General features: G+C 38.5%; 1 protein-coding gene across 6 annotated transcripts in view; it reads right to left on the bottom strand.

The window, feature by feature from the left end:
- Positions 1–22,940, bottom strand: part of ARHGAP21 (Rho GTPase activating protein 21) — a 119,036-nt gene that overhangs the window by 69,491 nt on the left and 26,605 nt on the right. The window contains exon 1 of one of the 6 annotated variants that reach the window (XM_027781668.2): positions 15,190–15,334. The exons of the other annotated variants lie outside the window; for them this stretch is intronic. Within the exon in view, the coding sequence (XP_027637469.2) occupies positions 15,190–15,273 (84 nt within the window). The 5' untranslated portion in view covers positions 15,274–15,334. Of the gene's footprint in view, positions 1–15,189; positions 15,335–22,940 lie in introns of those variants that run through there. 6 annotated transcript variants of the gene reach the window in all.

Consider the following 22,940-nt stretch of genomic DNA (forward strand, 5'->3'; position numbering starts at 1 on the left):
AATAAAAGAAAAATTATTGAGAACTGTGGAACTGCCAAGACAACTGCTTTAATTTAAAGCCTAAGCAATGCAAAGATTATGGGAAAAGTTACATAATCCTTCAGCCTAAGGATGGGGTTTGTTACTGAGGTGTTCCCCACCAATCTGTTCAACTTGCAACTATTTTTCCAGTTCTGCACAAACAAATGTCCCTTCTCAGTCTTTCAGTCTCATGACATGAGCAGAAATTGGATCAAATAGCACTTCCACCCTACTAAACTGGCAAAAGAAATAGCTCCTAATAAAAAAATAATTACTGGCCTCTATGAAATGACCATGATTTCCTCCATTCAGTGACAGGCAGCAACCCATCTAACATTCCCTTGCAATCTTTTCTATCTCCTCTCAACTTTTTATAAGCAATGCGTGATGCAGAAGTTTTGAACAATCACAAGCGGCTACAGGTATCACACAACATCAAAAGATGTTAATAACCAAAGACCTATTGTTATAGATACATAAACAGCAAGCTTAAATGTAAGCACTGATAAATACAAGTCTACGATATACTTGCATCTTTTTTCTGACAAAAACCTCCCTAAATAGCCAAAAGGTAATTACTTAGCATGTATAACAACTGATCACTTAAGTTTACATATGGAAATACTGTAACCCAAGTTAACAGTCATACAGAGAACTTTACTAGGTCTGTGAAATGAGATGCAACATTTGATTGCAGTGAGAAGAGAACCTCTAATGACCTTGTAATTTCATGTAAACTTTTAACTTTCATGCAAGTTGCTGAACTAACAGCTACTGATAAACAACAGTACTCCCCAGCCAAATCATTATTTCCTGAAAGAGCATTCCAGAACGGAAAAGTTATCTTCATGCCAACCTTGGACCCCCTGCAAGGTCTGCCAACAGAGCAACAGAAAAACTCAGTATTAATAATAAATGAGGGGCATGTTAAGTAACAACTTTCAGCCACCACTATGAACAATAATCTGAATTAAAAAGAGAGTCAACATCTGCTGAGTAACCCCGTGACATGTCCAACCACAGCACATCCACCAGTGTACCAATTGCCAGAGGAGACTAAAAAGAAACAAGAGAAGTTTTAAAAAACACAAATAAAACAAGAATGCAAGACAGCAAGCAAGAACCAGATGATGTTTAGCACAGGCCAGAATGTTACTGAAGGCAGTGTTCCTACAAGGTTTTCCTTGTAAGCCAAAAATGATAGTAATCAAGTTACAAATACACGAATAGCTCATATCCTTAAGGTGATCTCTCTTTCAGGTAGACTCATTTGCATTTCAAGAGAATGAAAAATTAATTTTTTATTTTATTTATTTCATATAAAATCTAACAAACCAAAGATTATTTTGCCATATTCCTTACTGAAGATCCCTGTTTGTTTCTCTACAGGTTCAATACTCAAAATCAAAGTCAGAATGCACACAATCAAGTTCAAGGACTGAAGAATCTCAGGCTACTAAAAAAGATTCAAGCGTCATTTCCCTCAGGAGTTCTTCATACAAGGTTTCTGCACAAAGTATCTCAAAGCTTCATTTCCTGTTACATGCAATTACAAGGACATACAACAGATGCTTAAGTGCAATGCAAAACACATACTTTATTTTTAATATTGTATTTAACCCTTTTTTCTCAGCAATGAAAGCATCCATAAAAAATCAGATGGCATCTGAAAGAACTACCTGAATCACTGGCAGCTTAAGACACAATAACAGAATTATGTAAAAATCAGTAAATAGCATTGATGTTTGTAAATAATACTATTATTTCCAGTTAAAAGTAGATCTCAAATCAATAATTTCCCGTTATTAGGTCAGTCAAAAAAAAAGGCGAACACATCCAACTTGCATGCTCTCCAAAGCCTGTTTAAAACTTTTGATCAATTTACACACAGACCTATACTGAACATGCTAAATATCCTGAAGTGACAGTCACAGGTAATTGCAATACAAGCTATCAATAAAGAACTGTCTTCTTGACCATCTATAAACAGGTATACTCTGAGTTCTGAATATTGTCTTCATAGATGAACAACAGTGAACAAATAAATAATTGATATATTGCACTATCGATTCTTGAAAACAATCATGCAAGCCATTTTAAAGTTGGTGTGGTAATCAATTTTCATCTTTATTTTGTGTTCAGTACACAAGTTCAAAATTATTTCTAAAGACACTTAGGAACAGCATCCAGATTTGCTATACAGTGTTTTTCACACGTCTTTTGTTCTTTTACCATATAGAACACTTCACAAATAAATTATGTAAATGTAAGTCTCATTTTAAAGGTAAGGGTTACCCAAACTACATTTTCTGGAGCCTAAATGTGTATTGAACAAAAAAGAAAAAAACACCAGACCAACCAGGGGGCTTACCTATTAATATTTCAGTAAGAGCATGGAGATAGCCTATTCTAAGCAGGGCCTGCTTCAGCTGCATTTAACAATGTTCAACTTGTAGGTAATCTGCCAAGATGTGCAACACCTGAAATAGCAGTTCAGCTAGATGGGTATATATGCTGAACAGAAAATAGGCTGATGTTACCTGATTTTACTGGTTCAACAGCCATCATGTAACGTGGGGTTTTTTTTAGTAACTGCTGACATCAGCCAGAGCAAAAAAGATTGTGAATACAGTTATTAATCCCTAAAATTACCCCAAGACACCAACAGGATATTCAAAATGCTATAATAAAATGCTGCACTCACTTGAAAACAGTGATATTTCTTGTATTGGGTCATTTACTTTCCCTATTTTTTGTACCCATATAGCTATCACTTAGCTGCCTTGTTAAATCTACAATTTCAGAGAAAAAAAGCTTTCCTGGAACAGTTTGAACTTACTTTAATGTGACTAAGTATAAGGTCTTTTAAAAAGGCAGCAGAGAAGAAAAAGCGTCTTTTGTCACTAAGGCTACAGAATGGAAGAAAAACCCTTGCCTAGATGAGTGAGAAAACGTTACCTGCAGAACAGCGGCAGGTTTCACTGCAAAGTAGCCCTTTAGTTTCTTTAGTAACTAGGTTCTTCCAGTGATGATTTTTAAATGAAGTAATAATAAGCCACTGACTCTTAGTTTAACCATATAGAGAGCTTCAAATCACTTTGCTAGAAGCTGACAAAGTCAAATGAAGCAACAACAAACATGTACCTCAAAATAATTTTCCTGGTATACCTATCTGATGAGAAATGATGAAGCAAAAAAAATGTGTCGTGCCTAAAGGACATATCCCCTCAACCCTTATCATTTTCTCCCATGGTCACTGACCTAGATTCCTACACATAAGTGAACTCAGAGTAAAAGTTTAATCCAACAGAGAACACATGGTTCCCTGGTCCTCCAATACCACAAAAAACAACCACAAATACACACAGTTCCAATGTGTTCTCAAAACAGGTAACACTTCCTTTAAGAAATATGTCTTTCTCACATGTAAGACGGCAAAAGAAAAGGTTATACAACTTACCTTTGACATGTCCCCATCCTCATTTGCAGTATAGGGAGGTACATCCAGCACCCAGAGAAAGACAGCCAAGGTTTTATCTCAGTAGCACCTCAAAAGTAGAATCATTCATAGAAGGTGCAAAATGGGTCTTTTCCTTTCAGTTAAAGCTCACAAATTGAAGATTTCAAACAAGATGGGTCACATTTATAAAGATAAATACTATGATCACATACTGAAACAGTCTCAAGCTGTGGTGAAGTAAGACATGTCTTTAAATCAAACTGGAATGTACAAAAAGCATCTTATACAGAAGTCAGTCATTCCCAGCCAAAGAAAAGTAATTACTGACACAAAGGTGACACCTTAAGTAAATCCATCCTCCCTGTATTCAGGACACAGCTTTCTCCTCAAAACAAACAAATGAGTTCCATCCCTTTCAGCCTCAGCAAATAATGTTCATCTCTTACTGAAAAAAAAACCTACTACGGGCCGAGCAGGAAAACTGGAACACAGAAAACCCCAAACGTATGTAACAATTTTAGGCCTCCAAATCAAATACCTACTTGTTCAAACTGCTGACTTCTATGCTTGACAAAATGCTGTAGTCTTCACCTAAACAGGTAGGAAGGATGTTGGCCAGGACAGAAATTCAGGCAGAAAATATAACCTGGCAGTACATGTACTGACAGCATCCTTCCCTCAAAGAAGTCTTCTATCGTTTTCTGTCCTCATAAGACAGCTAGAAGGTGCAACCATCAGTATCTCCAAACCCACAGTGATGCTCAGAAATCAGTCTGCTAAATTGGTGGGGTAAAAGGAAACCTGCAAGAATCCTAGGTGTATGATCTTAGATGTTAGCTTAGATGCTAGCTAACACCATGGAAAAAACCAAAAAAAGACATCTAGAATTTGCAAAAAGGAAGGGGGGGGGGGATTGAGAAAAACCCATCAACTACATATTTAACAGTTATACGTGCTAGACTTGTTAAGAAACTTCAAGCAAAATCGCAAAGGCATCTGCAGCAGTGCTTGCATAATATTGGTCCCTCAAAGAAGTTGCCCCTTCTTTACCAAGACCAAAATTAGCCTGTACAGTTTATTAACAAATCATTCCAAACATTTCAGTATTTTGAGTGTCAAACTGGAGCATTCATTTTTGCATGCTACCCCAAAGTCACCCTTCACACTAAACAAGCAGCAAGGTTTAAAAAAAAAAAAATATTTACTGTTTAATTTCTATATGGATTTAAGCAGAGGGCAGATATATAATGAACACAAATTAGTTGCATCTACATGCTCTATCAACTCCACAGGACTTTTCTCTCTTGCACTCCCTCCACATAACAAGATGTTACACAGCCTTGAGGCTATAGACATCTATGTGCAAAGCCTCTGCCTTAAATATTACTTTTTAAAAAAAAAATTTTGCTTCGAAAGTCTGCCTGTGTAGTCTCTGACTCTCTTGAGAATTTAGTTTTAAAGGAGACTATATACAAATCATGTTCAAACCCTACCATTAAGCATCTGTGATTTCTAAATTAATCTGAGTACATCTTTTGTCTGCCTTTCAGAAATATAAACATTACACTACCTCCTGTTTGTATGTCAAACTGAACTTTGCTAAGTAGAAATAAATCACTATAATGTTAAAAATAACAGATTCCCTCTACCCAATAATGAGTTCAACTCTCAATATACATCTTACATGCAATACAAATTGACAGGACAATATATACAACAGTATATACACAATATATTTATGCAATTGCTGACATTTACTATGTGCTGACATGTACTTTTTATTAACTGCACTTCACTAAAACCAGATATGACCACAACATAGCAGACTGCAGTGAAAGTAGTTCAGGATGAACAAGCCTTTATTTACAGAGAGACACTATAAGAGCATACTCTGAACTGAAGAATCAGACAGTTTGATACATAGAGACATACTGAAGTACAGAAGGGGAACCTGTTTCCTACCCCAGAATGTCCCTAAGTATTCCATCATTCTTTTCCAGAACAGGCCACAGGAAAATGGATCCCACCCAACAGACCATGCTGGACCTACTGACTGGTAGCAAGACCCTCAAAGCATGAAACGGAAGGTATCTGTCTCCATCCTGTCCAGTTCAGTGCTATATACTTAAGAAAACTGCAGGAAGGACTTTGTTGCCCGATGCTAGTAACTGCTGAGCTTGTTTTCAGCAGTTCTCAAGAGGAGGCAGCCTCGCCATGAAGCACCTGAAACAGGAAATGAAGATGTAAACAAGCCCTCAAATCTCAAAAGATCAAACAGCTACAAAACCACTCTCACCACAAGAGAAAGCTGAGATGTGGAGATTAATGCTGCCCGAGTCCTCACACACACAACCACCAGTAGACAGTATTCACAGAGAGAGAGAGAGAAGTGGTCCAGTTGATGCCCTCTCTCCGGGACCACTGGCAACAGTAGAAGACAGTCTGCTTTTGGAATTAGGGGGCACAAGTCTTCTTCCATGCAGCAACTGGGGGGGTGTGGGGGGTGTGTGGGGTGGGAAGCAGTGGTGGAGGGAAATAAAAATCAGTCTCCAGAGGAAGACTACTCCAATACTGAAACTCAGGGAAAATATCAGCTCTCTGAGTCACCAGGGGACCCCATTCACCTCCTGCAGCGTGGGTGTTATGCATACATGAGGTGCAGGATATTAGCTGAGACTCCCCAACACTAACATTTCTCTTGAGTTGCAACTGAGGGGGATGCAGTAACTGGAAAGGACAAAGGCAAGCAAACTGAAGAACTCTACTATCTCTCTACAACAAGATCCAAATCCTTTATGACTCCAGATGGATAGAAAGTCACTGCAATGAATGGTTTCAGTATCAAACAATAGGAAAACAGAAATAAAGTATTAGTGATTGCCGTAAGACTAAGGGCAAGGATGGGCAATGCCATTTCTCATGTTTGCTGCTCACCTTGGTTGATCAGGCAGGCCCTGAGCAACCACCACCAGCAGCAAGGTGGTCTCTGTGAACAGCTCTCCGCCACTCAGGCCCTTAATGGGTCCTACCAATAGCTGTAATGAGACAAGACATTTCAGAACATGGGCAAGGCAATAAAGATGTGAATGTCACTCAATGGAGTGACCACAGGTCTAGGTGTCTCCCTCACAGGAGCCCGCTCTTTATCATTTTGATGCACCATTACAGCATTAAGCCCAGGTGGCCAAAGCAACAGGTCCTTTTTGGGGGCCTAACCAAAGTTAATTCAGGTATGTGCTAGGAGGTGGTCCTGGCAGCAAACCTATCACTTTTACAAGTGTGAAACCCACCCAGATGTAATACAGGCCTAGAATATTCTTCTAGTTCAACAACAAAGGCAGTGGCTGCCTGCAGCAGAGATTGGTGAGGACACCAATGCAGACTTTGAAACATGAATCTCAAAACTGAATAACTCAATTCAATAAAATACATGAATCACATCCTCAAGCCAAGCCCAGGTAAGGAGAAAGGCTCAAGAAAGCAACACATAACTATTCCAAATATACGAACTAAGGGGCAGATGGCTGGGAAGCACAGGGAAAGAAGCATGCATTACTGCCATGTACCACACAGGCTACAGAGCTGGCTTAGGGGTGGAAGGAGAAGGACAGACAGACACGTTTCTGTGTACTTTTGTAATTACTGTTGTAGTAAACAACATTCAGAGGAGAAATGGTATTTTCAAGATAAAGGATTTCAGTTCTCAATAAAGTCAAGACACACACAGAAAACAAACAACAGAAACCTCCACATATGCAGCTTATTATACAGCTTAAACTTTCCTTACTCTGCTCCACTCTTCATGAAAGGCTGCCCTGTTAGAGCACAGCAATTGGTGCTCACATCAGTGTCATCACTGCTCCACAAGACCTGAAAAGCAAAGCTGAAGGCCACCTACAGCAACCTTTACTTTACTCCCTCATCTTCCAATGCTCACACATTTATATTGCATTTTTTCCCCCTGAACTCAAATACAGAAAGGAAGGGTTAGAGAAAGCCTATACCTGGCGGGGGGACACTTCTTGATCTGACATCAAAGTCCTCCATCACAAGACAAATAACTAGCTTTACACTGGCAAACCACTCCAGGACGTACTGATACGACAGTCTGAAAATGGACGCTCAAAAATGTCGTTGCCATGTGTCTGTTCAACTGAAAACTGTTCAGTTTACCTGGATCTGGATTAAATGCAGCGACACCAATTGGGTCTGTAAACTGAGCCTAACTGGACATACGTGCCTGAATGAAAGGAGCATGCAGCTTCCCAGGCCAGGCGAGACTCAGAAACAGGTTTTTTACTTTGAAGAAGGGATAATCCTAACCTGCTAAATCTGGCTAGACTTTAAGATACTTCTTTTTTTCTTTTAACAGAGAGTAAGCTCTGGTTTTCTTACACAGTAGTTCTGATACATGGACTTCTTTGCACTATACTTTTAAATTCAGCAAAAGCAAGATCAGGTCTGGCATGACATACTCCTCCACAGCTCAGACAGGACTTCTCCACACTTAGCACCTAATCCCTGAATTATTCAGATTTATACATAAACTAACTTAGCAGATTTCCCTTAAAACACTAGATACTAGCAAGTTTAGCATGCTTCATCTCATTAAAATGATCCTAATCTACCATTTAAATGTCTTATTTTGATTTTATACACACATAAACACAAAAAAGTATACTGTATTTCATGTGCACACATATATATACACACATATTTGTAGTAGTTTGTCCACATCCAAAAACTGTACTGCTTTACCGAGATTCTTTTCAAAGCTAATTATGTGCACTTCTGTGTAGATCATGCCTTCCACAGAGTAACAGCCCATTTCAAGCAACTACACCAAGAAACAAGAGTACAGGTACTTCACAGGACAGAGATACAAACTATTTTCACAATGTGGTTTTGTTTATATCTTGCATTTAGCATTACAATAATAAACACAGAGTTCTTGGTATTAAATTTAGTCAGAAAAACATTAAAAACAAAAAGAAATTGAAAGCTTCCTTGTTTTCTTATAGGCTCATTAGCAAAAGCCTCCCTTCTTAACAGCTACATCCTTAAACTGGAAAGAAAGGAAACATCTGCAGGGCTGGTAGCATAACAGCAAAATATCATGTGATCTTAATTTAGCTAAATTGAAGCTTTTCCTTCTCTGCTTGTTCTGTCGTTGCTTGTTAAGAATAGGAAATGCTTTGTCCTCACCTTACAGTCTAATCTGGAAATATCAGAGACTGGAGACTAAGAAAGCATGCTTCTGCCCCTCAGCATTGAAGCAATGTTTGAGGTTATTCCATGCATGATAAAAGAACGTTCTCAGCAGTCTGACAGCAGTGATAAAGAGTGGTTTGCACAGAGTCACCACCTGTCAAGAACTGCCTTCTTTCAGCCTATGGGAACTTTTTGATAGACCCAAGAATATGAGCCACCCCATGACCCACTCTGTTTCCTACAAATGGGGAGAGAATGATAAGAAACACTGCCAACGTCCCCAGCCAAGTACATTACTGCAAAAATAGCAATGAGTTTCAACAAAGTTTATACTCTTTTTGCTTTCTGGAATAATGTGGACTTTATCAAACATACAACATACCAGATAGCTTCCCACTACACTTTCACCAGACTTATAACATACCTACTTACATGTTAAATATTTTTGCAGCAGCCATTATTAAGAAAAACAAAATTACTGCACAGCATAAAATCTGACCTGCACAGATGCACTACAGCTTTAAACTAATGCCAGCTCTGAAACTAGCTACACATTTCCTTCAGTTCACACTGTTTCTCTCTACCAAAGCCAGAGGCTATGTTGTGGTTCAAAACACTATCAGCTCTGTACAAGGCACATAGTTTAAGTTCACCAAACCACCCAAGAGAGCACTCACTTTCCCACAGCCTCTCTGTCCCTATGGCAAACCTCTGTGCTTGGACTAGGCTACTCCATGATGCAGCTACAATGCTGAGTAAGGGCTTTACACCTACCCTCTATGGAACATAAGCATGAGGTTGATCTTCTCTGGCTTGAAGCTACTGAGCTTTTCAACATAAATAGACTATGCTCATTCCTGTTCTAAAAACAAGAAAATGAGATAATTTAGAGACTAGCCACACTGCTTCACCTGCAAAAAAACACCATTGTGCCTGCTGATAATTCAAGTTGTTAAAATCTTATAAAATAGCAACATTACAGAACTGAATGATCTTAAGTCTTATCTCACGTACAACAGAAATGTCTCTGCCCTGCCCTGTGGAAGCCTTTGGAAGATCAGGGAATTAACTTCCAATGTCAAAATCCAAATTGTCACCCTAAACATGGTTATTGCAAGGAAGTTGTTACTCCAGAGTCTGGCTCTGTTTGCAGAAGATTTACCTAAACACATCGTGAGAGTTTTAAGAACTGACTTGAGAGAAGAACTATTCCTATCAAGCCTAAACTTCTTAGGAAGTTTAACACAGAGAACATGGCTCAAAACCACCACAAAACTTGTAAGACAAATGTGTCAAGATTCTTTACATCCCCACATACGCAACTTTCCTCCTCAAAAATAACCTCTAAATATACAAGTTGAGCTACTCATTGTTAAAGCTTTATAATACAGAGACTATTAATAAACTCCTGCAGACAAATTCACCACATAAATATAATCCTGTCCCATGTTTCAAGACATTTGAAGATACTATATAACGTTGCACTTAAGTTTTAAGTCTTAAACCTAGCAGTGAAAAGGCTTTTGTATTATACCAAATACATAAAAATCAGCACACACAGATGCAAAGCCATATATCCTAAAACCCAAGTTAAATTACTTCAAAACCCTACATTTGTACTCGATTGTGCACATATAACAGAGGAAGAAAAGCAGTTTTTTCAGCTAAGAACTTCATTTACAGATACAATGCACAGGAAGATGCTTTAAAAAGGACTGTGAAGTCATTAACTTGAAAAAAAAAAATCTTACATCTTTATGCCCAGAGATGAGACATCACTAAGACGATAAAGAGAAGAAAGTTGTCCACAGGATTTTCAGTTTAGCTGCAAATCCAGAAGCTTCTGAATGCTGACTTATGATGTGATCCTACATGACTTCCTCACATCACACAGTCCTGCATATTTCCTCACAATTTACATTGAGCATGTCAATAAGAACGGATGATACAGATTACTAAATCTACATTTTTATCTCTGTCTGGAAGTTGGTGTGGAGAGAGAAGAAATTTATTTTAACACAAATCTATTTGCTTATTTAGGAACCGCTTGTCTTTGCATGCCTATTACTATGGCTTGGATTGCTCACTGTTGCCAAGCTACTTCCCTGAAACCTACTTCTGGACATTACAAAATGTATTTCTCCAGCAATGTGAATTCCCACAATGAATGAAGTCACCAGCTATTTCCTGCAATGATTTTACACCTTTTACTCAATAAAACTAAAGGCATCACACCCTGCACTGCTACAAGACAAGATTTTTATCATATTCCCTCCCTCCCTGAGGCAGCAGATAAAGAGAAGAAAGAGCACAGTAAGACAACATAAACATCACATTTCAAAACCATTATCAGCTGCACCTATCTCTGAAGGAATGCAGCCACCTTTGTTATTTCATCCTCCAAGTGGCAGATTTGGAAGACTGGAAAGCTTTTTTTAACGTTAGCAGAGATTCTCCAAAAGAAGAGAAACAGCTGCAGTGCAGCAGCTGCTGCAGTACTGCTGTGTTCCAGGGCTTGAAGGCAACATGAGAGCCAGGCTTGCACTGCAGTGTCTCATTCTCACATACTGCCTCACAGAAAATATAATCTGCAATAATGAACTCAAGTTAAAAAAAAACAGACATAAAGAGTTCTTGGCTGCTATAACTTCACAAGATATTAACATACATACATGCACATCAATACAGTCTTTGATGAGGAGGTTCCTCCAAGCACAGCAACTTCAGTGGTCAGGCTCACCCTTCCATGAGTTTACAGAGCTTTGCAGAATACCTGTCTCTGGCTGAGAAACCCAAGATTTAAATATTTATGTGGCTTAAAGAACATTATTGTTATTTTTAGAGGTCAGGATGCAGTAATAAGATAAAAAAATATAATACAGATGTTGTTCAGAAAAGAACCAGTGAGAACACCACATGAGAAGGTCTGCTTTCCTCAAACTAATAAAAGCCTGCTTAGACCACAGTGATAAGACGTCCAACGCTCTTCGCTGGCAAGACAACCTACATTCTGGTGGTCTACTGTTCCCTACCTAACACTTGAAAGCAACGTATTTGTGATGCAAGGAGAAAAACACAAAACCGTTACATCATCTGCTTTATATTATCTACCAGTAATTCTTCCAACCATCTAAAGAAGTGGTATTTATTGTTTTAGACATGCTTGCTCTAATATATCCCACCATGGCCACAAGGTGAATAGATGTACCAAGCACATCAAGAGTTTGCCTGCATGCTGAAGGCTGATAAAAAACCATACAAGGACAGAGGAGTAGCTCCTTCTGCATCTTACAGAAGATGAACCTAGTTGTTATGTTACTGAATAAAAAACGTTACTTAGCACTTCCACACATTTGTTGAAGAACTCTTACTTGGATCATGGCTAGTATGCCAAGTTATGATTCTGAGACTACAACTCCATAAACACCAGACTATCAGAGGAAAAAAAAAATTGCCTTAGCTTTAAAACATTCTCACACACACACAGACTTTTTAAAAAAAAAACAAAAAGCACTGAAAATTACTTGTTTACCAAGACCACACTATAGTAACAATAGAATTAATAATCTGTTATACTGTTGGGGCAGTCTGGGTAAATACAGACACAGAAAACTATTTATAGTGCGCTCTTCCACAGGATACAAACTTTCTACCTGCTACTCTCCTTCAGTAGTCCTGTATTTGTAAATCACACTCAGGTTCTAAATTGCCCACAAGAGTCTCACACTTAAATCTTCCCCATGTCCCACAAGACAAAAGTCACAGACAACACAGAAAAGAAGCAAGGCACATCAGTACTTTGCATTAACTCTTTTTAAGAAAGAATACAAGATAGGTAATGAAGCTGCCCCATGAACAAACAGTGAAAGATGAAAAACTGCAAGCAGTTTGGTTTATTTCTTTACTCTTAAGAGTACCACAGGTGGCTTCCAAGTGATTATTCATGGATCACATGATAGCCATCAATCCCATCCAAGGACTGGGCTAAAAACTGTAATTCACTGACATCAACAGAACTACACTGATTTTTCATAATCTAATAATTTTATTTTAGAAGTTTCTGATTTAGTACAAAATACAGCATACCCTTTGAAAACATTCTAATGCACGTAACAGCTTGCTGCATCAGAGTGAAAAGGGCAACTGTCTCCAGTCATGGTAACCTTCATGCTGTACTGTGAAAGTACTTTTCATAAAATCTAAATTATCATGGTAGACAGAAGAAAATATTCCTGCCTATTTCATACTTGTTCGCTTACTGTTTCAAAAAACGCAAAAAAAATTTGGGAAATGCATGCCGGGGGGGGGGGGCAGTAAAAACAAAACAAATCCTTAGAATGCCTCTGTAACCTGATCTGAGAAATTATTAGTCACATACAGGCAACAAGGTAGGTTTGTACCTCCTTATTGAATATATATTTCTGATGACTCTTTCAAAGAAAACTTGTTTTCCTATAAGGCAAGCCTTCAAACTCAGCTCTCAGATCACAAGCAGCAATTCATCCCTTGATGTTTTACTGGTGCTGGATAGAAATTGCCAAAAAAGCTGCATTAACAGAAGGATACCATAAACCAAACTGTGCTTTGAGGTTACACTTGAGAAAGAGCTGTTAGTCTCAAACTTCACAGGTCACTCATCTGCTTTCTCACCAGCAGTCTGCTTGGACACTGCTAGGTGGAGAACATAGAGAGCAACACTGCTGTAACATAGCAGAGTGCATGCCTCACCAGACCTGACCACCTCCACTTCTGCCATGGCATTGCAATGCAGTAGGATAAAAGTAGCTGCAGCAATATCCCATAAATGAACTTTCAGCTTCATTTCAAAGAAAAATATCAGCAGCAACTCATTAAAATGTATGGTTTACAGAGACCTGACTTCAGTTAAAAAAAAACCAAAACACCAAAAAACCTCAACACAGCAACTGCATAGTCTACTTAAAATCTAGCAAGATCAAACACTTCAACAACATTTCTACCTCAAACATGCAAGTAATTTGAAGTATATTGATCTAAGGCTTGTTTTTTTTCTTTCCAGCTTGGTAAGGTAAGGTAAGAAACAGTCTTTATACTATGTGAACCCTGTTCTGGGGTTGGGTTGGTTGGGGGGTGGGGTGGAGGTGGGAAGCAGGGAGGTGGTGGTGCTGGTTTTTTGGGCTTTTTTTAAAATGTTTCACTTCAATCTGCCCAAAAAACAATCCCCCTTTCCCTTCCCTCTACTTACATCAAACTCATTGTAAGACTTCATGGGGCTGCCCACATCATGAGCCAAGCCTTTTCTTACTTCTTGATTCCGCTGAAATATGGGAAGCAACTGTCATACTGAATTTGCCTATACAGATGAATTCTTACATATGTGTAAGCAAACTAGATCAAACAGTGAAACAGTTAAGCCTCTGTGAAAATTATGACTTAAGCCTCAAGTCTCCTCTGTTTTTACAAATTCAGCAGAAGAGACTTTAACCTATAACACAAGATGACTCAAAAAACCCAGACATTGTGAATCAGCTTTTGCATCATGTTAAAAAGAAAAAAAAACACAAAAAAAGCCTTCACCAAAACACCAGCACCATCACACAGCAATGTATCTTCCCCATTAAGAAGTTTTCAGGACAGACATGACATACAGAGGTTGTTTGTATTTCAAATGGCATATTGTTTCAAATGACTGCTGTGCATGGTGGGCATATTTCTGAATCACCTGCTTCTAGTTACTGTACAGAAAATGCAACTTTGTAAGAAATGCTTACCTTCACCTTACAGCAAAGAAGAATAAAATACATTTTCTTCAGTGGCTGGCTAAATGTTATATGAGAAATACAGGTAGTATCTAGAGTACCTTGAAAGTCATATTAGAACTGCATATACCTTTTTAAACCCTTCAGTATTTAAACCCTTCAGATTCTATTTTATAACATTTCCATTCAAAACCCAGGTAGGTTTTGTTTTGGAGGGTTTTTTTTTCCTCCGGTTCTGCAGCAAGTCAGTCAATTAGGTTTAAATCTGTCCATATTAAGAACTGAATAACATCCTGTGGAAATTTATTTTATCCTATATGTTAAAAAAATATGTAACAACCTCCCCTCAAACTATTTTTTAAATCATATTCATGATCAAGTATTTTGAAATAGTCAAGATGTTTGAGTTCTTTTAAAGCAGGAAAACATTATCGGCTTTGTATTTATTAACAATGCAGTTTATCCTGGCACATCTCCCCCTTCCTGTATGTGATATTTATCTTTTTGTGCAATTCTTGAAGTAAAACACCTCAAAGCTAAAGAATAAGAGAACAATCTAAAGTACTCTGAGTGTTAAAAAAAGCAATTACATAGTCAAAGCATGTTTTGTATGCTTAGTAAAACTCCCTAGCAAATGGCATCATCTCTAATACTACATACTTAACAGAACTAGGGGGTGGGGAAAAGAGATAAACTGTAGCCTCCCCCCCCCAATTATATAATCATATTAAAATACTTAAGGACAAGCAAACAACAAACCTGACCACTCCACGCACAATACAGGTTACATATGAAACTCCATTTGTGATTGATCATGCAGTCCAAAATCCTGAACTGGGCCATGTCTTGCTGTAGTGCAGACTGCTGCTGTGCTCTGACTCAGCTTTTGTCCGGGTAATCCTTGAGGATATGAGAGCTATGCAGTAATGACATTCAGGAACAAGGACCTTCCTTCCTGTTCAGTCTCCCTTCCCACCCAACCATGTGTCAACTCAACAAGATTAACTGACAGAACTGCATAATATTCTTCAAAATAATACTTCCGAAGCTGCCAAATTACGCATTCTTGGGAAAAAAGTGGGAAATAAGAACATCTAAGAAATCTCACTAAAATAAACACAGAAAGGCATGCTCAAATTGTGCTTGTTCTCCCCCCCCCCCCCCTTCATACCTGCTGCTGCTGCAACCAGTCAGAATATCAACAATTCAGTGTAAAAATTCCTATCATATGAATCTTAAACTTGCTTAGGCACAGTTGTGATGATGTCTTCTGTGTTTTCATGAAATTCAAAAGCTTACAATTCCTATTTTAAACACAGCACAATATAAGCAACTGTTCAAAGTCAAGAGAAATTCAGTTTTCACAAAAATTATTTGGGTTCTTAAACATCAGTCTCCCCTTGAAATCTATCAGAGTACTGATAGCATTACACAGAAATACTGCCTGCCTTTTGTAATGAGGAATGACAGACCTATTGATAGGGAAACGGAAGGCCCAACACTACAGGGATCCTGAGAAACCGCAGAAATACTGGAAGTTTCTTCCCTTACACAGTCCTTTCTTGCAATCTGCAAATAACCACCCTATTTCAGCATGCACCTCACCTTCTGTGTCTTCACTGCCTACCTTGCCTTCCCTCGTCTCTTTCAGAGGTGAGATTCAGAAATACATGAAATTTCCACAGACACATACACATTTTACCTGATGATTACATGAACTATTAGACTAGTCGCAGAAAACAACTCACAATAATTTGCAGTTTCAACACAATTAATTAACAATGCTTCAGAAAGACAAACACTGCCAGCTGTAGCTCAAAATAATTTAAAACTAGGATGTGTTATTTGTTGGAAGTGTGGTTGAGATCCCAAGCATCTCCCTACTGACAGAAGGAACCCAAACCTTCTGACCTGAAGCCAAGGAACAAGCAGAGACAGGCCCCACCAGAAAATGAGCCTCTGAGGTCCCCCCATTCCCAGGTCCAGCTGCTCCTGCAGAAAGGGCAGGGTAACACAGGTGATGAGACACATATAAGGAAGGGCAGCCTTCTGTTTGCATCAGCGCTCATCCTCTGCCTCAAGGAAGAAGATATGTGAGACGCAAAAGACTTTTCTCTCTTGAGAAAGCGTGGAGGAACAGCTATAGGAGCAGGTGGCCAATTCACTCTCTGGTTCAGTAACAGCCTCTAACAACTGAAAAATACTTCAGATGTGAAAGAAAATTGGTGCTGTAAAAGCATCCTGGAAATAAAACAAACTTGTACATGAGGGTCAAACAAATGGTGTGGCCAAACAGCAGCTTGTAACTTTGAAAACAGTTATACAAATAAGGCCTCATTTGTTTTAACCCAACCAAACAAAAAAATCTTGTTCCAATTTCTCATCCCAAGGGCCCTGGGAATTAATGCCAGAGTCCAAGCCAACCTCTTTGCTTCTCACCGACATAAGCAGTCTGCAAACTTCCAAGACACAGTTGTCTACAACAGCTCTATTCTATTCTGGTTCATTTTAAGATGCAAGGATAGTAGAGACTCTTTGTGACATACAACATATAATTACAAAAAAGGGAGAACAGTAGTATCAGTGCAAAGCACAACACAAAATGAGTACGGCCTCAGAAAAAGCACTTAAAAAGGGGATTAAAGAGCTCACGATGTTAAAACAATAAAATTTCCTTGTACAAGTTAAATGGTCTGCACTGAAGCAGCCTGTGCTGCCAAGGGGCTAGAAGAAATGTCCTGCTTAGCAACTATTACTGGGTGGAACAGATACACTTCCTCACAACAGACATCATAACTATCCAAGCTTAGGAAATCTTGGAGAGGGAGGATGTTTGGGAAGGTCTTACAGAGCAGGGTGTTACTGCAGAGATGCTGGAGCAGAATAAAGCAGCAAAGTCTCTAGGATAGCAACACTGGAACGAGGAAGGTCCCAGCACCCTGCAGGACCAGCAGCAGGGATGCTGGCAGAATGTGTGGGGCAGCCTACACATGGCTGGAAGAGTGGCCTGCTGCATGTTAGGTGCGCTGTGGAAGAATGCTGTCACCAGCCAAACAAGGTGAAGGGAAGAAGGGAAAGGAGATCTGGAAAATTGAGAGGGGTTGTTGGTCTGTACTAAAACCAACATCAACCAGGTTCTTCTTAAACAGCATTTTAGTACAATTCTGCAGAGATCATTATTAATGATCTGCTTTAAGGTCCATAAAGTATTACTCAGTATTTATTCCCCATAAAGTATTTAAACTCTTAATATAGTATATTCAGTCTCCTACTGTACAGTGGGATATTAAAAGTCACTTAAACCTCAGAATCAAATTTGTGCAACTCTTCCCATAACATCAGCAGCCATTATTAACTTGTTACTTTTTGGCATTCATTTTCAAATGTGTTTTAAGGAAACTGTAAAACAAAATTATGGCTTCTTCCCCCTCTAATCTGGCCAGTGCTCATGCACCACTGCAATTCACGCAGAGGTGTCTAAATGCAGATAAAAATACAAGGAACAATATAGGGCAGTAGGACATTTTCAGAAACAAGCTGTATTGGCCTGACAGCTGCCACAAAAAGTCAGTATCAAAATGCTTGTCCCTTAGATAAAGGAGGAGCTTAGAACGGGCTGCAAGAGCAGCATTTTCAACAGTTAGTTGCAGTTTCTGCTTAAAACCGATTCTTTCTCAAAATTTTCCTAAGTCAGTCTGTGTACTTGAAAATTTGATCTGCCATTACTGAAAACTGTTCCTGATAATCGGAAGAGACAATCTCCCTCCTAGCGCAAGGTTAAATCAAATTCCACTAGCTTAGCACTCCTCTGGTTCTAACCTTACTTTCTTTACTCTTTAAGATTTTTTGGAAGACCTTAATTATTTCTCCTACGCATGGCTACTATGGTTCAGAGATTCTGCTTAGAAGATCCCTGTGCAAGTGCACAAGCACTGATGGAAGCCCTAAAAAGTACGTTTTAAGGGCTTCCCTTTTTGCCTTCAACACACAATTTACTATGCCTTCCTTCAAAGTTTAGTGCAAAACCAAAACAATTTGTGTTCTAAACATTTTAAACTTTTAAAAATGTTATAAAGTTTTGCCCAAAATTTAAAAGCAAGGCTTTCACACCAAATTTCCCTTCTGGAGTATAAAAAGAACAACAGAGTATTTAAATATGCACTCATTGCCTAACTACAGAATGACAGGACACACATCAACATTAGCAGGCTCCAAAGGTCTCCATGTCCAATTGCCCAAAGAGCTCCTTGTCATACACTGAGCTTTGACTAATGGAGGAAAGAAAGAGGGAGGAAAAGAAAGGTGATGATGACACCCAAGTTTCAAAGTTCTACTACTAACCAGTTCCCCCCCCCCCCCCAAAAAAAAATAAAGAAGAAACCACTTAACATTCCAAGAATACAATAAAGTTGGGCCTCAATTATTTGATTTATTAACTGAAAAAGTCAGAGCCTATCCAAAGCATCATGTCCTCTCAAAGACTACCTGTCAAAGTCTAATGTTTTCTCCCAGTACACATTTGGGATCTCAGTATTTTGAGGTAGTTGAGCTAAAAAACAGGTAAGAAATGTAACATCCTCAACTTGTTATTTCTCAGAATCTGTGAGTCTTATATGCAAACTCTGGAAGGCTCAAGAGGAACAGTAGAGAAGAGGCAAGGTTTCCTAAAATTATGTCCCTCCAATATCTAGACTTCTACTTGAAAATTGCAGTGAGCTTTCCAAAACAGAAAACACAGCTCATGCTCGCAAAAACGAAGGGCTTCCATTTCCTAATGACTCTGGATACTTTTTGTACGCGAGCAAATACGCAAGCCATACACATCATCAGCACACACCGAAGCAAGTCCCAAAAAGATGGCGTTCAGAAAGAGCACCAAATTCTTTGAAAGTGTAAATCCTTTACTATGAAAACCTTTTTTCCACTAAACTAATTCTAGTCAAGCTATCATTAGAGAATATGCCTGTGTAAGAAGGCACTGTGAAACTCTCTATAGGCTAATGCATGAAAATGATTCTCTAAAGTTATCTTCTAAGAGTCAGGCAGTGAAAATGTACTTCAGTACACTATGACTGGACTGAGAACACAAGTGGACAGAGAAAGTCCCATCACAAGCAACCCTGATTATTACATCATCTGTCCAGTTAAGAAATCAGCACACTTTGAGTCAGTTAACAGGAATTTCAGTGTCACTAATTGTCCAATATAACAACAAAGGCTTTGCTGCACTCTACACCAAGCAACTAATATTTCCTTCCTTGTACTGACATTTAATTACTTCAAAAATAGAACAAATCATGCATACACACAAGCAACAAATAGCATCTTCACTGGTTCCTCATTTCTTCCACAACAGATAAGACATTTTTCAAGTCTGGAAAGCAATTATTTTCTACCAGAAGTTACAAGGTCCTAGGAAGGACAAGATTTTGGTCACTCTTCTTGTCCCAAATACAAAAGAGATAGAAGACCTTACAGCACTTCTCAATCCCCTTTGCTACTATTAACCACCGCTGTACACAGTGATTACTTAAAAAGAATTTCAAAAGCAACTGAAACGTATTTCAGAGGTTACCAACAGGGTGTAGACTAATAATGATGATGCTGAAGCTAAGAGGAAATCTGGTTTGATTTAGTAAATGAAATTGAGACGTGCACAAGAACAAAAAGAAAAAGCATGTCTGAAAAAATACTGTTTCCACTGCTCAGCTCACAAGACTGGCAATGAGAAAAGTTCCTACAAACCAAGTCAAAAGCAGGAAGAGGCTGAAATATGATTTCCATTCTGAATTCTTTCCTATCATTGACACTGTTGCAAAAAGCTACAAACATTAAAAAAGGAAGAAACAGTGAGTACAAAAGATATCTCTCTGCATATTAAAGAAAAAAAAAAAAAAGAAAACCACAACAACAAAACAAAACCTGGAGTGCTTCCTTCCTTCTATATCAACTTCTTTTTAAGATGCAATACAGTTCATAGAACTAGAAACATTAACAGAAACCCTTAGGGGAAAATAATGCAACTGTAAAACAGCTGGCACAGTACCATTTCAGGCTGTTTAATACGTTTGTACCAGTCTGCTGCAACTCTCCCAGTAGTCCAAGTACTGAAAAACCAGGCTCTTCCATCACAAACTGAGGACAAAAGAAAATAACTGATATTAGCCTAAGTGCCATTTTTCTTCTGCATGAATGCAACTTGTATTTTTAATCAACATATAAGCTCATTAGATGAATCAAGCAATGTATTTTTGTGATTGATTTTGTAAACACCCCACCTCCTGCAAACCACTTCACAGTATCTAAACCGTATGAAGAGAGTTGTTCTACTAACATTTTAAAGACTCGTGCAGAAGTGAGGTACTGATCAATCTGGCTCCCTAACTCTTCCAAAATCCTCTTGCCTCCGCTCTCAGGTGACTCCACCATCATCCTGTGTGCTTCCAAGAAGGCCACAGGATAGCAATATCAATCTATCAAGGGTTAAGAGCCATGACATAAAGAAAACTCCTTTTCTCTTGAGTTACCAGTTTACCAGTTAAGCACAAGTACTGCTCACTTCCTTGGATTTTAGCCTCAGCCATTTTCAGTGGACTGGTTCGGTATTTCCTTACTCTAACCAGCTTTGTACCACACACACACTTTCAACTAACCACATCCTAACTTCTGTTTAGGATGTGATACAAGACGCATTTTCTCTTCCCCTTTATCTGACAGATTTCTTCCTCTGTTTCAGAGAATGATCAGGTATCCAAGTAAGAACAGATTTTTTTTTATTAACTTCAGCTACAGGAAAGTGTAATTTTTTATGTTATTCCACAAAAATGGATATATTGGACAGAAAAAAAAAAAAAAGAAAACAGTATATGAGTCCCCAAACTGAACTCTAGTAAGGCAGCTGGCAATCTTTAGAAACTGGAAGCAAGCTTCTACCACTGTTCTATTTAAGAAATGCACAGCCAAATTTAGTGGGGGCTGAATAAGAAATATAAGCTATGCATACTGATGCAAAGTATACTTCCATGATACCATTGCCCACTTCTGTAATATTTATGGTGTTAATGAGATGTAACCTATGAGAACATGGAAGAGCTATCATCCCTACTACCTACAGCTCAACACCTCATAAGGTATCACTTGCTTTTCACCTACAAGTTCCTGGATGACAAAAGAAAGACCGTACACTCCTGTGGAATTTTCTGTTTGTCTAACCCATGTCTACACAACTGTGTATTTTATTTCATTGTTGACTCATTCTCACTGCCTTTAGTTTTATAAGTCGACAGAGGATGAAAACACAAAACCAAGAAGAACTAAAACCAAGTGTATTTGTTAAATGCATTTTAAATCACATCAGTACTATTCATCTGGTTATTTTACATCATCTCCGCTCAAAGAAATGCAACGTGACTTAAATTTGAACTTTCTCTCCATGCCAATTTTTTCATGTCCAACCAAAACATGAAAAAAATACTGCAATGCTTATTGCCACCGTAACATACCGCCACCACTGAATTCATCCTCATGAAAACAACTATAAGCTACATTACTAACTGTGTCTGGATAGTATGTGAATCTCTAGAAGGCATACTGTACACTGTTTTAATGATGCAGCTATGATCAAGTTAAGAGAGCTGGGAGATGTTTTTGGGGTTTGAGTGTCACGTCGTCGTTGTCATTCCCACACACCCACCCATCCCCAAACAATGGCAAAAGTGTCTACATTAAATCACATCAAATGTAATGCCTTCAGTACTAACATCACACATATTTTCTTTCAAAGAAGGTTTTCTGTTTACAGTATCAGTGATCCTGTCTGAATATACATGGGTCTACAACTACTTGAGCCCCACTACAGGAGTAATTCTAGTAGGTACTTCCTGTGGTCTTCATATTCTTCGCTACCCTGCAGTTCCGTGTGATCAGCTCTGCTATTTTCTGATCCCAGCCCAAAGCCAGAAGTTACTTGCCCTGTCCAAGACTGGGCTTCAGAATACTAAAATTTCCATTTAGACAAAAAACAATCCTTGCATACATTAATGTATGAAAGAAACACATAGGAAAATATCATGCTAGCTCTGGTGATTATAGGGAAAATCCTTTCAATCTACCAGGATGTTTATTTACACAGCAAGTCTATTATAACACAATTAAGTCTTCTTAATAATCTACCAATCTCTAAATACAAGATTTGGATAAAGCTAATCGCCAAGTGTGACCACACTGAAGCACCTTAATTTACAGCCCAATATCCTCTTATTAAGACCAGGGGCTGCTCAGAAAGCCGAACAGTTTGTGTATTGAGAACTGCCTGAGCTTCTTGCAAGATGATCTCGGAAAGCAACACCTATGTCACGCTGCACAGGAAGGCATTCTGCCAGCCTAATCAGAACAAAGGCATATTCCTGCTTTCTCTGAACTCAAAATTGTAAGAAGAGAAACAAAATTAAAAATTACTACTGTTGGTAAATACAAAAGCTATTCAATACTAAGGCATTTTCAATGAAATA

The sequence above is a fragment of the Falco peregrinus genome, chromosome 5, assembly GCF_023634155.1.
Source record: "Falco peregrinus isolate bFalPer1 chromosome 5, bFalPer1.pri, whole genome shotgun sequence".
Lineage (NCBI taxonomy): Eukaryota > Metazoa > Chordata > Aves > Falconiformes > Falconidae > Falco > Falco peregrinus.